General features: G+C 24.5%; 1 protein-coding gene across 1 annotated transcript; it reads right to left on the minus strand.

The window, feature by feature from the left end:
* Window positions 1–1,705: 1,705 nt before the first annotated feature.
* On the minus strand, window positions 1,706–4,300 carry LOC145841114 (kelch-like protein 36). The gene is made up of 2 exons (XM_082948485.1): window positions 4,267–4,300; window positions 1,706–2,652 (listed from the first exon to the last, which is right to left on the minus strand). Exons 1-2 carry the CDS (start codon window positions 4,298–4,300, stop codon window positions 1,706–1,708), a joined length of 981 nt encoding a protein of 326 aa, XP_082804611.1.
* Between the last annotated feature and the right edge of the window lie 10,775 nt (window positions 4,301–15,075).

Here is a 15,075-nt window from a genome sequence, read left to right on the forward strand (position 1 = left end):
TAAACAGTTTAAGTGTAAAAAAATATTTAAATTTGTTATTTGACACACACTTCTATTATGATAATACATTCAAGCGACACTCGATCACACTAAACTTTCTTTCATAAATTAGTATCAACTGATTTCAAATTCATACAACTGTATTTATTTATTTTTTATAAACCGCCTAATTTATATATTTCTAATGCATTTACTTGTTTTATAAATTATATGTGAGGTTAACAATGAGACAAGCAAATTTACTTGCATTAATTGCTGATTATAAAAATTTTGTTTTAGCTGCATTTTAAACTAAAATTACTTAATAGTTTTTTGATAAAGTACTTTTATGCTTTTAAGTACTTTTTATATCAAAGTTTTTTCTATTCGCTTATTTCAAAAGTTACCATTTTTAAAATACTTGTTAATTTTAAAACATAAGCCCTTTTTAACTACTATACAGCTATTTTTTGTAACTAAAATTTTATTAGAGTTTTTTGTACTTCCAAGTTAAAATAATTTAAAAGTAATATTTAACTACAACAAATAAGCACAAAAAGTTTGTAACAATCAAGGTTTTGTCGACCATGCATTTCTGTACCAGGTACAGTGAAGGTTAAGTAAACATTTATCAAAGTCAAAGCTAGTAGAGAGCTTTATAAAATTTAGATTTGAAAAAGATTTACTTCATTTTATTTATATACAAGAGTTTAAAGCATGTGTTATAAATTTTATATCGTGACATAAGTAATTGAAAAATTTTATTTGCACCAGTGACCACTGCTGAGTGACTATTTTCCTTAGTAATATAAGTAATAAAAAGTTTAAATAATTTGTGAAATATTTAAGTTTCAATATTTGTAAATACAAACATCGTTTTAATAAACCATAAGAACTGGCTTTTTTTAAAAGACTAACAACTTAAGTGACTTTTCTAACTTGTTTATTTTATTAATACTTCAAACAAACTTCCTTATAAGCATTTTAAAGTGATAATATTAGTTTTTAGAAATTTTTAAACAACTTAAAAAACACACGTACTTTTCTGTAAAGCATAACTGTTTTTTAGTAAACTATATTTTAGATAAAATTGGCAAAAGTTGCATTTTAAAAATATAACACCAAATATATCCTTTGTTGTTATTAATATTTTAATGAAATTAATGACATAAATCATTACGAATATCTAGAACATCAGCTATAGTTGACATAGTTTACATAGATACAAACAAAACTTTTATTTTACAACTAATAAAAAAACTTGAACAAACACTAAAATAGCATCATACACTAAAATAAAAATAGTATACCAGAAAATAACTCAAGCAAAGTGAAGCAAATTAACAAAAGTAAACAATGTTCAACTATTACTAAAAAAGGAAATTCGTTAATAGAAAGAACTTATGACATGCACCTTTATTTGCACAAGCTTTTAAATTAAAAGCAATTATGCGACTAAGTTAACATAAGTTATAGAAATTGTTTTAAATCTTACTTTTAGGCAAGTTTTTTAAGAAGAGTCAGTATATTCAAAACTATAAATGTTTTTATTTAATAATAAAAAAACAGACCCAAAAATATTTTCTTTTATTGTAAATGCATGAAAAATATTTAATCTTCAAAGTAAATATATAATTAGAATATGACTGCTTAAATCTACAACGAATTCTAAACTAAATTTCACTGAAAAGTAAAAAAATAGTTTGTCTACTTGTGTTTCGCTTTATCAGCTATTGATGAAACTTTTTCTTTTAATTCTCAAACAGGGCACTTTTGCGCAAGAGTAGCATTTTATACCTTTTGTTGCCTGACAAGTAACATGTGACCATTTTGACTTTTCGGTGTCAAAAAACAAAAGATTTCCTTCATTGAAAATAATAGCAAGTCTCATTCCCCTTGTTATGACTTCAAGAGGTTGATACATTGTCTGGCTCCAAGTTTCAGGGAAGGCTTTCAAAATAGCAAACTTGTTACAAGATGAATCATAAACTTCACAGTCTAATTGATCGTATCCACCTACAACAAATAGTTTGTTCTTTACAGATGACGATTTGTGACAACACCTACTAAAAATCATGTTGGGCATCTTAGACCACGTATTTGCTACATGGTCGTATGATTCAACAGTTTTTGATACATAACCGTTTAATCCTCCTCTATTATATCCACCTGACACGACAATTTTTCCTTCAAATACCGAACAAGTGGCGCAACTTCTCGCTTCACTAATACTTGAAACTTTACTCCATTTGCGACTTCTTGTATCAAACTTGAAGCTAGTTGCAGTGGTTGCACCTAAAACACTATTTTTACTTCCACCTACAATATAAACGCTGTCTATGAAAGAACAAGCAGAAAAAAGGATAATTTTATCGCGCATATGAGTAACGGTTTTCCACTTATTAGTAGCAAGTGAATACTTTTCTACTGATTTTCTTATTCTGTATTCGCCAGATTTAAATTGACCAGCTCCACCGAAAACGTAAATATCACCTTTTAAGAACACTGTTTCAGAGTCAAACCGTCTTTTTTTCATTTCTGGTAGAGATATTGCACTATCAAAATCTTTTCCATGAATCAAGTTCGCATTTCTGATACTTTTATCTAGCTGTACATTAATTCCTCCACAAGCAATTACGTTAAAATCATTTTTGCTGCAGTATCTGCTAGAAACTGTTTTTAAATTAACATCTTCATTTTTAGCAATAATTTCTCTAATAATTCCAGCATTTACTAAAGAGGTGTTTACTATGAGATAATTTACTTCCAGATTAGTCAGCAATGAAAATCTAACTTTAGACAGAAGGTTTTTTGCATGTTTGCTACGTTCAGTTAGTTTATGCGCTAACCAGCTATCTACTGCATTGAATACTTGCAACTCTGAATCTACGTTTAATTCGTTTCTAAAAATAATGTTCATGAAACAAGTTATGTCCAATTCCAAAAAGTTGTTAGACTCAGCAACCAATGGGAAACAGCGCTCGATAAAGCTCAAACAACAGTTTGACAAATATGAGATTTTGAAAATGCTTGACAAGTAAAACATGAATACAGCATTATCAATATTAGTTTTGTTTTCAAAAATTTTACCAACATCATGTTTTGTTTCATCCAAAAATAATTTGCTTATTTTCAAATTTGATACCAGATTGTTGCCCTCAGTTTTCAAGTCTCCTGTAATTTAATTTTATATTTTATCATGATCTTTAAATCTCAAGTTATAAAAAAAAAATTGGGACTTCAATAAATTTTTAATTAGTTTTTTAACCCACTCTATTACGGGCCTAAAATGCTACTTAACTAATTTATATTAAAACTATTGTTTTAAATTTAGTTATAACATGTTTTGCAAAAGTTTCTTTGACAATTATTAAATTTGTATTAAACTACAGGTTGTGATTTACTGTTTCTTTGTTTTAAATAAAAAACTTATTAAGCTCATAAAAATGTAAATTATATTAACTTTCTGTTATAAATTAGCTTATATCTAAAAAAAATACTGTAGAAGTTGGGATGCAAAAAAAAATTGCTAAAAGCTTTTTTTGTTGGACATTTTATATTTTAAAAACTGTTGTTAAAAGAGATTAGATACAGTAATAATAGTGTCAAAACAAATAATTATTTAACTGTTAAAAAAATCCTAAAGTTCAAGGGTTTTTAGGTATTTAAAAAAAACAAAATATATATGTAGTGAAAGATAATATTATTCATAACGTGAATACAAGGAACTTAGGTTTTAATACTGATAAACAATTAAAAATATGTAGTTATAAACAACTAGAAATTTACTTAAAATATCGATTTTTTGTTTTGTCTTATAAGTTTAATGTTTAAACTTAGATCAGTAAACTTAGTCTCTGCTAAGTTTATTATTTTTTTATTTTATTAATAAACATTTTATAGTAATATAAAACAGTTTCTTAATGTATATGATTTTTAACCTCTAACTTTCACTAAGCAAGTTGAAAGAGTTAAATAGATTAACATTGTTTATGAAAAAGGATAAAGATACTTGAAATTTACCTATTTAGATACCTGAAATACCAATACTACTTAACTTAGAAAAATTTTAAGTATTCAGAGTTAATCAGTCTTGTATCTGAGTTTTTAAAGGTAAATTTACTAAATTACCACTAAATATAATTAATTGAAAAATCTACTAATAATAAAATGCTTAGACAACAACAGTTTGCAAGATGTGCAACATAATAACTTTACATAAAACAACCATTTCCTAAAATTTGTTATCAATTTTTCTTATATGTAAAAACTACAAATGATACTAACCTGTTTTAACATCATCATTAGGAAGAATTGACATTTTGTTGCATTTTTTGACAAAATAATCAACAATTGAACCATCAGAGAGTAAACTTTTGTTGCCAACGTTTGTTTTGGTTTTCATTGTTGAACTTTCATTTAATTTCCTCACACCAAACGAATTTACATTGTTTTATTCCATCAGTTTAATTTTAGAAGATTTTTACTTTTATTAACTCTAAAACTGCTATAAATGAAAGAAATGACTTATAAAAATATTTAAGTTAGTTGTTTTTGTTTTAAAGCAATCTATTTATTTTAAAATGTTTGTTATTATATTAACAATATGCTATTAGACTAAATCAGTGGTCTTCAAACTAAGAATTATTAGCACACACTAAACTCGATTTTTTTTATATTTTTATGTGCCTTTACTGATAGTGACATGTAAAAACATCTAATTAATATGATGAGGACAACTTTTTGTTGTATTTTATTTGTGCTAATACAAGGAAACTAGAAACGATTTCTAGTTTACGTGCAAAATGTATATAATTTGAAATTAGAATAGAGTTTCACAAACTTTTTTTTCAAAAGACCCCCTAAACAGAAATAAAAAAAAAGATATGGCCCCCTCCAACAAGGTTACTCAAAAAATTACTAATATAAAGACTTTTGTTTTGCTTTTTATTACCAACTCCAGAATATCTAGTTTAAGTTTTAAACTATGAACTCATGACCCTAAATTTCTGTTATGGCACCCAAAGGGACTACTTGGCCCACATTGGGAGATTCTGAGCTAGAATTTACAAACTACTCAACCAGTTAAATATGTTTTTATTGGGCGTTTTATTGTATACGTCTTATTTTAATAGTATTATACTATTTATGAAGACCAGGTCAAAAGTCTTTAAAATGCTGCCAAAGTAAGATAAACATTGATACTTGCAAACATGCAGCTGCGGCCAAAGATACGATAAGTATTTAAACATACACAAAATGTTCTTGGGTTTGAAAATCGAGACAAAGAAAAAATTTTCTGCTGTACATATTACCGAAAAATCAAAAAATACATCAGATACTTCAAGTTGCTAAAGAGTAAAACTAAAACAGCGGTCTGCGAACTTGTTTATATACAAATTTTAACTATTTAACACCGATTGACTTTTGATCACTGGTTTATACATATATTTTATTGAACGAGAAAAAACGGTCCAATAAGTTTGGTTCAAGGACTTGGTGTACAAAAATACCTTTCGTTCATTGAGCCATGCACCACAGATACTTGTCCAGGACAAGGTTAGTTTTTATATAATAAATTATCAAAAAACTCTCACATCTGTACAACAAAATAGTTCTTTTATTTAAACTAGTACTCTTAGTTTACCATATATTTGTGCACTTAATGATCTTTTGTGTTATTTTATTGTTGAACAAAAATGTTTACACAAAAGAAAACTCACAAAAAAAAAAATAAAAATGTAGTCCAATGATGGTTCTACATCTCCTGGTGATGCTTGTACACAAGTACTTCTCTTATCCAGGTTGGAATGACATAAATGTACTATGATGAGGCTTTGCTTAATGCGTATCTTTTATCTTAAGTGTTATGACAAATGCTCTTACTATAGTTTAGTTACTAGACTAATAAATAAAATAAATAAAAACATTAAGTGCAAAACTTTATAAAATACTGAGTTATTAAAATCACTATTAAGTTACTTCAATAGATTGGCTATAAAAATTTCTGAGACTCAGGTTTGTTGTTACAGCCCTACTGTGGTTAATTAAAATTTCAAAAAAGCCTGAGTTTTTTAAAAGTATTCAAATAAGCCTGAGTTTGTGTGAGTATTTTAGAATTATCAAACTAGCCTTAGTATACCATTTGGGTTGCCATTTAAGATGGAATTTTGAGATTTGAATTTAAAAGAGAAACTAAGAGTTTTGTAAAATTTTTACATGTGAAACAATGAAATATAAGATATGTTTATTAAAATTAGTAAACAAGTTACACATTATTTAGTTTTTTTAAAATTGAAAATACAATAATGTAGTATTACAGTATATTTCAAACAACTAGTACATTTCTAAACATCTTAACCTTATATTTAATTTTTGACATTAAGAGAAGAAGAAAATCTGTAATTTCTAGAACCTTTAATAACTAATAAACCTGGAAAAGTTTAAAAAATATAGCAATTAATCTTATAATTCGTCCTGTTTGTAAAAAAACTTACATGAACTAAACACAGATAGAACTGCTGATAGTCTGAAACAGAGCTAAATATTCTATTGTTACTATAACAATGTTGATAATTTGTTTATTTAGTAAACCAGGTTTAATTATATAGCTGGAGTGGGATAAAAGATCTTAACTTTAGTAATTAAAAGTTTAATAAGTTAATAGAATACTCTAAATAACTCAATAACATATGCTACAAGAATGCTACAACATGTTTTTAAAGATAAGACAAAAACTGTAAACTTATAAAAAGAGATCTAAAGTCTCAGAAAATGTGGAAACTAGCCTGATTTATTTCTAAAATTCCTATCTAGCCTAAATTGTCTCAAGTTTGAAATTAAAATTACTAAAAAACAGTTTAAGCTAATGGCTGAACATAACTAAGTTATTTAATTCTAAAAAGCATATAAATATGAGACAGGATTTCCAAACGTTTTTAAAGAAAATTCCAGGATTTCTAACTTTTCCAATTTTTGTAAGTTTAAATGTTATCATAAAACTTTAAAGATAATTAAATATGAATTTCAAAACTGTTTTAAATAGTATAAAAAGCTTTAAATGAAACTGTAACTCTCGTTTAATAGTATTATATAATCAATGAAATTTCAAATGATACAAAAAATTATTGTCAAAAACATACTGAAAACTATCTAAAATAATTTCCTCAATTTTGTTTGTAAAATATTTTAAAATTTAATTTTTTTTTATGTTCAAAATTCAAGATTTTTAATGTATTTATCAATTACCTCAAACTTAGTATCTAATATGATTTCTCCATTTTATATGTAAAATATGTAAAAAGTCCAATTTCTTTTTTTTTTTTTGACTTTTTTTAAATTCCAGATTTTTAAGTTTTTTTTCAAAATTTCTCAAGCTCCAGGTTTTTTAGGATTCCAGGCATTTTGGAAACCTTGATTGTAGAATTTAGATCTAAAACAAATAAAACATTTCCACATTTTAGAAAAAAATCAGTCATTAATTTAGCCCGAAAAAAAAATGATAAACTAGCCTAAATATTAAAAAAATAATTTAAATTAGACAGCCTAATTGATAAAAAAAAATAAAAGTTTACTACGGTTATTCAAAAATTTGAAGCGAGCCTGAACAATACTGACAACCCTGAATCATGCTAATAATAATTTATATAGAAGTTCGAAACAATGCTACTCTTTTAAGCAAAAATTTATTATATTTGATCACATGAATAACAACAAACTAGCCTGATTCATTACTATTTTGTAAAAAAAAAAAACATAAAAACAAACTAAAAACTATATATGTTATAAAGGTCAAAAACCTGTAAATGTCATTGGTGGTTAAGAAAACTAAACAGCAAGAATGAAATGCATAAACTCAAAATTACCCTGAATTTAAAATAGTATGCCACATTTTTTTAAAAAAAACTTCTTTCATAATAAATGAATCGAGAATGGGTTTGAAAAAAATTCAATTTAACCTAAACTACTTGACAGTTGACTTAACTTCGTTTTATTATTAGTAAAACCTACAACTTTATTATTCCTTTAAACTTATTTGTTTTAAACTAAGTTTGTGGTTTTATAAAACAGCTTTACTTAAACAAAAAAGTCAAGGTTGCCTGCAAGAGTGCAACATTGTGATTAAAATATTCCTATTTATTCTAAAATTACTTACATTGGCACTTTCTATTAAAAAAAAATTTAAATAGCAGATATCTTTTATTTAAAAAGACTCTCATTATTTTTTTTTTCATAAACATTGTATTAAATTAGTTACAGCTGTTCCTAAAATCTTCAATTTAGTTAATGTTACTTGTTTAACTGTTTAATAATAAAACAACCGATAAAACGAAATGAAAGAAATGAATGCAAATGTATGTTTTAAATTTTAGTTAGTACTTAATTTTAATAAGTATCTGTTTCTTGAATGTAATATAAATACAGACAACACGTCTCAGAACAAAATTTTCTACAAAAACATACACAAACTCGTTTATTAAAAGAAAACATACTACTAATTCAATCTACAATTACAAAGAAAATTTATTTTTAATCCAAGCTAAATCAGTAAACACGAATATCAGGCCAAAAACATGTTGGCCGATAAGTATAGAAGTAAAAAACTTAGTTTTTGTGTCATGTAAAACACAAATAGAACTTTGACAACTTCATCTACTTATTGAACTTTTTTGCAAATTACAAGTAGTACTCTGACAACAACATCTACACATTGAATTTATTGCAAAGTGGCTGCATTTAGAAACATTTTCTAATGTATTTAGACTTCTTGGAGCTATTTGTTTCCTCTTCTGTTTAGGAACAGTTTTTGAATTAAAATCTTGAGTGACTTCATTTTATACAAGTTGAATTACATATAATCAAGTAAGCTATGATAGAAGCTAGCAAACTTTGTTTTTGCGGCTATGTTTTTGTGACACAAAATATTATTACTTCTAACTTGTTCAACTTTGATTTTTTACTCAGCATTTAGTTTAGTTTCATGTAAAACTTTAATAATATTATTAAATATTTAGCATAAAATTTCAAATATATTTAGTTATGCTATTACTTTCATTTAAAAAGTTTATTTATAACATAGTTTTCCTTATGCTTAAGTGTTGCGTTGAGTATTCATTATTAAGTATTTAGAATTATTTACCTTTAGCAACCCAAACATACGGTCATTTGTAAACAGGATTTTTTTTCTAAATTTTCTAAAATACTGTTTTTATGAGAAAATTTAACATCAAGTACAATCAATGAAATTTAGTTTTACACTACAAACAAAACTAACATTTAATGATAAATAAGATGAGTAAAAGTACTAAATTTAGATTTTTTACTATAAAAATTTACTATCATAGAATTATTGTTGTAAAACTAAATAGACAAATGGATGTGATCAATTTTTTCCAATTATTTTTTTAAATCCTCTAAATTATGCTGACTTAGCAAATATGCAATATTGCTTTTTTCAATGAGGTAAAATCATTCAACCGTATAAATTGATGCTAACAGCTAAACAATCTTATATACCATACATTTTGGAGTAAAAGAATTATTTTTTTCAATATTTGAATTTATAAGCAGTAGTAATGGTGACACAGTTAATAGCACATAAATAAAATTGATGTTAGCCTAGTCTAAAAATGTGATAAAAATGTGTATATTATAGTATTTCAAGTCCATTTTTTTAGTTGAAATATTCACTATTTATAAAATATATTTAATTAATATATATATCCCTTTTTAAAAGCTTAAAGTAGATACCATAAGATTATTTTATTAGAATCAACTTTAATTATTGACAATGATAAATTAAATAGTTTTATATGTACTCTTCAATTTTTGTGTTAATTCAAAAAAAGAAAAATGTAAATGCTCACAACTATGGTATGGATTGGTGTGGAGAAAGACCTTTCGATCATCGAGCTGCACACTACTTGTAACTAAAACTTTTAGCTAACTCTAAAGTAATATTGAAAGAATAAAAACAAAAAAATTTAAAAAGTATTTATATATACATTAAAAATTTTCCTTTATTTTTTAAGTTTAAACACGGTAAGCACCCTTTTTTAACCCATTTCTGCCAATATTGACCATGAAAATCATAGCCTACCATGGGCTTCACATTGGATTTTGATTTTTATGATCATGTACAGACACATGTTTCTTGTTGCCCTCTCTATAAGAGCAACCACAAAAATGCAACAAATTTCTCAAAATTAAATAAAAGAGAAAAATTAGTAATGTCAGTAAAAATAAAAGATTTTGTATAGTCATTAAACTGTAAGAGCAACATGTACAACATGTACACTGACTTATAGTTAATATTTAGGTTTTCATTTACCACCTAGTATTAATTTTTCTTTACAAAGTTGATTGACCCCTACCTATAATAGCCTTAGTAACAGTTTGTTTGTTTCTTTGCTCATACAATTATAAATTGCCTTTGTAAAGTTATTTGAAGTATATTGCTATAAAAAAGATAGAGAAGATTGTTATTTAGTGAATTTTAAAAATTTAGAAAAAAAAAAATTACATGCTCTCTCCCCTTTGTATTTTACATGAAATTATAAATAAATAAAATTTAAAAAAGATAAAAAACATTTTTTTGATAATGCACAATAAATATGTATTTTATAAAACCTTTTTAAAACCAAGTGGCCACATTGTTTCTGTTTTTACAACAAAGCTATATTTTTTATTAGGAAAAGTCAAACTAAAGTGGAAAAACTGAAACATTATAATTAGTATTATGAACATTTCAGTTAGGTCATTTCAATTAGCCCTGCTTTATATTAGCAGAGCTAATGTGATTCCTCTACTGATTTTAAAAAAAAACTTTTAGAGAAATTAGAAACTTGGACTTGAAACTTTTTGAGTCCAAGGTGAGTAATAAGTTTTATTTTATGAATCTGAAACCTTATCCTTTTTGAACCCTTTATCGATATTTTTATTAGATTAAAATATATTTATGAAAGCTAAAATTATATACCATAAGATAATTTTCACAGAATAAGAAATTGCTAATTAACTTTTGTATAAACATTTTATAGAAAACATAAAAGAAAAATTTTTCATTGGTGATTTCCTCTAAATTAAAAAGTATTACTAAAATTCTGTTTTCTTCTTATTTTTTAAATAAATTGACATCATATTTTCACGCAGTGATTCATGCAATAGTAGAAAAGTTCCTATTCTAACAGTTTGAAAAATAAAATTAGAAGCTTATGACCAAACTAATTATTACTAACCAGTTTATTAAATTTTTTAAGGCCATAGGGAGTCTGATTTTTTTTACAAAATATAACACTGACTCTTTTATAAAAGTTTAAAACATATACTATAAGATAATATTTATAAAAAAGAGTTGTTATAATTCAATTGTATAAATTTATTTCTCTATTAGAATTATATGAAACATAAAATATTTAAGGATCCGGTAAGATATTAATTTACAAAAACAATCTGGATCCGGTTTCGGCTGGAGCTTAATTTGAAAAAAGATCATCCGGTTTGGGCCGGATCTTAAATTAAAAATAAAGATCCGAGTCAGATCACTAGATAACTCAGGCTGCTGATAGGTTTTATAACTTTGTTTTATATCTAAAATAATGTTTGAACAACCAGTATTCTGTTTTACCACAGATCTTAGAAGATAAAAATAAAGATGAATGTAATAGCAAAATATTATACAAGTAAAATAATTTTTTGCTCATGTTTCAGTTTAAATATTTTCAAAATTCTGTTATAAGTTTTTTTTAAGTTAACATTAAACAATCAAAAAATGTGGATCTGCCTAGTTGGAAGTTAACTTCTTGTAAATCTTATTTATTACTGAGATCTTTACATAAAAACATGGATCTATTTACCTTTTTTTCTATTGTAGAGGCTAAATTCTTAAACTTACTTAGTTTTAAAAACTTCAAACTTATTTATTATCTTTTCGTTTTCTTTTTTGAATCAGATAACAATTTAAGTTAATTTATAAAATTATTGATAAATTTTAGAATTAAATACATTTCTGATAGAAACTTCACCTTATAAGTAGACTTCAACATATATTTTATGTGTGTATAATGTTAGATATATGTGTGCATAAAATTTCTTTGATATCATTATTTTAGAAAAATTTTTAATATTGGAAATTTTAATAGTCTAATTTTTCATAGAGTTTTACTTACTTTACTTACAATATATCAACTAACAATGTTGAAGGGCATAGGTGAGTCTTAAATTTTTTTTTCAAAAAAGAATTTTTCAAGACCTATAAACTCGAACTTAAAAAAATTTACTAAAAGTCTATCTTATCCTTCATTTCTAAGGCAATATAGTTCAAATTTTTGGGAAATATATTTTTCAATATAATTAAAATTTTTCCAGGAAGTAGATTTAATTAAATAAACATAAAACAAATTATGACTAAAATAAATAATACAAAAATGTTTTGTATATTTTTTATGAAATATTTTTTTTTACAAAAATTTTAAAATCTTTTCAAAACAAGTTGTTTAAAATGTAAGACTACTCTGAAAAATTTTTAGAAAAATTGCTCAAAAGTTGATGAAGTAGGTAGAATTTTAGTGAAATAGTCTATTTTTGCCTTTTTAGTTTGGGCCTCCCATAAGGAACCTATTGAATGCTCTTGCTTTGATCGCTTATATCTAAAAAGTGGCTTTGAGTTTTAACAAGCAGTAAAAAATAACAAGTAGCTTAGCTAAATATGTGAAAAATAAGACTAAGTTTCAAAAAATAATTTTTCCCCTTCCCAACCCCCTATGCCTTAAAAATTTTAATTGATAAATGTAAAATTAACACTATTTAAAACAGTTTAAGCATATAAATGCTGATAAATTATAACTTTTTATTTAAAACAAAGAAAAATGTGTAGAGATTGTTTTTTATTAAAACCTTATAAAAAGAATCTATTGAACTTTTTTTAAAGAATTTAAAAAAGAATTGAAAAATAAAAGTTTTGTGCTGTTCAAATTAAATTTAAGCTTATTATTTCAACTTAGACTTACAAAATGCTAAAAAACTTTGTCCCTTACAATCTTTACATCTATTTTATATGGATCTAACAAAATTTACTTTTTTTTCCAGTACACACTTATTTAATTTTACATTAGTTTTTTAACCAAAATATTTCCTGTTTTTTTTAACAAGATAAAAGATGGTTAGAGAAATCAAAAACGGCACTGTCTACCTACAGCAGACATGGTAACAAGCGTCGCAAATTAAATATATAACTATCAAAAAATCCCCGACAGTAGGATTTTTTAATCTCAAATGTAAGTGAACTTTTAAAAATACTTGTAGTAGTTAATTTCTTATCTTAAAATAGGTTTTCTTATTCTGAAGATATCAAAATTAATTTAAGCTTAAATCTTTTCAGTTTCCTCATATAAACTTTTGATTAATATTAAGCCACAAATTAATACTATATAGTTATTTCTTTATAAAAATTCAGACTATAATTTACAACTCTCATTTGTGGACAAAGCATGCACAAAACAACACTCTTTTTGTATACTGTAAATAAGACATTAAAATATCTATTTAAAATGTTGTCTCTAACTTTTATTGATTAATAAAGATATTAAGACATTTAAGTTTAATGTACCTTGAAGAGTTTATGTATTTAACTTTATAAAACCTTATACAAAAAAAAACAATAGTTAATAAATAACAATGTTGAATAAAAGATTAAGTTACATGAGAAAAATATATTACAATTAAAAGTTTTTCTATTCTTTTTTTAAAACTTTAAGCTAAAAATAATTTACTTCATTTTTGTTATTGAAAAAATGTTAAGGTAGTATGTAAAAATATTATTATAAACTGTTTTAGTTTTACAATCAATGTGTTAAAATTATTTTGAGACATTGTAAGTTGAAAATTATGTAATTTAAAATTATGGTTAGTTTATAACAACAAAAGTAATAAAGTTTAACTTATGAAATTGTATCCAATGTAAAATATGAGAAAAAAAAGCTATATTTTGTTACTTTAGCTTTCTAGTTACTATAGCAACAAAACAGCTGTAATTAGTGGTTTTTAAATTTTACCATGCCTGACCTACAGTCTTTTACAAACACTTTAGAAAGATCTTTCGTTTGTCAGAAAATAAACATTGTTAATTCTTATTTAAATATTTTTAATAAACGGAAGATACTTTCGAACTGTTTTATTTATTTTTTTTTTCAAAAAAAAAACTGTTTAAATTAATTTTAATAGTTTTCTTTTAAACTTGGTTATACTTAGATTTTAGGTTATTTTTAATATTTTAAAAAAGAATATTTTTCAAAACATTTAATTTACTTAATAGGAACAATGTTTGTATATATATACGCTGTATATGATAAAATATTTATTTAGATATTTAGATAAGCTTATAAAAAAAACAATAAACAGACTATAAACATTTAGGCTTTAAGAAAAAAAAAACAGCCTAGTTTGAAAAAGTTTATAAACTTGGTATTATATGGTATTTTTATTAATTGTAAATAAATACTTTTAACTTTCTTTTAAATTAAGCATTTTTTAAGCTATGGTGTTTTTAGAGTTTTATGTTTGTTTATTTATAAGAAATTAAATTATTATGTTTCCTGCTACTCTGATCAATTAATTTGAAATCTGCTATACACAATATAATAAATCCACCTTATATTACAAAACGTAGGTTATCGGTGTTTTTATATTTTTAAATCGTTATTTTTTATTTACTTTTGATACTTTCTATTTGTAATTATTTCTATACTACATTTGTAAGATCATTATCACTAATAAAGACTTGTACTTAATTTATTTACATTTTATAACATACTAAAAAAAGTATATTATTAATCAAAACATTATGTTTCAAAAATAGAGGTATATATAACAATATGACTTATTCTTAAAAACATAAGTAGCTAATTAAAAGATTTGCTGTAACTCATTAAATAATATTTTAATAAAAACTTGTACCATTAAACTAATTGGAACTAACAAAGGAGTCTACAGACTTCATTAAACTAATTATGATAGTTTTTTTTTTATATTGCGATATTTTTTTCTTAAGCTTATTTACTTCCTTTCTGTGGTTTACGATCTTATGGTTATTATATGCTG

The sequence above is a fragment of the Thalia democratica genome, chromosome 7, assembly GCF_965202585.1.
Source record: "Thalia democratica chromosome 7, ktThaDemo2.hap1.1, whole genome shotgun sequence".
NCBI lineage: Eukaryota > Metazoa > Chordata > Thaliacea > Salpida > Salpidae > Thalia > Thalia democratica.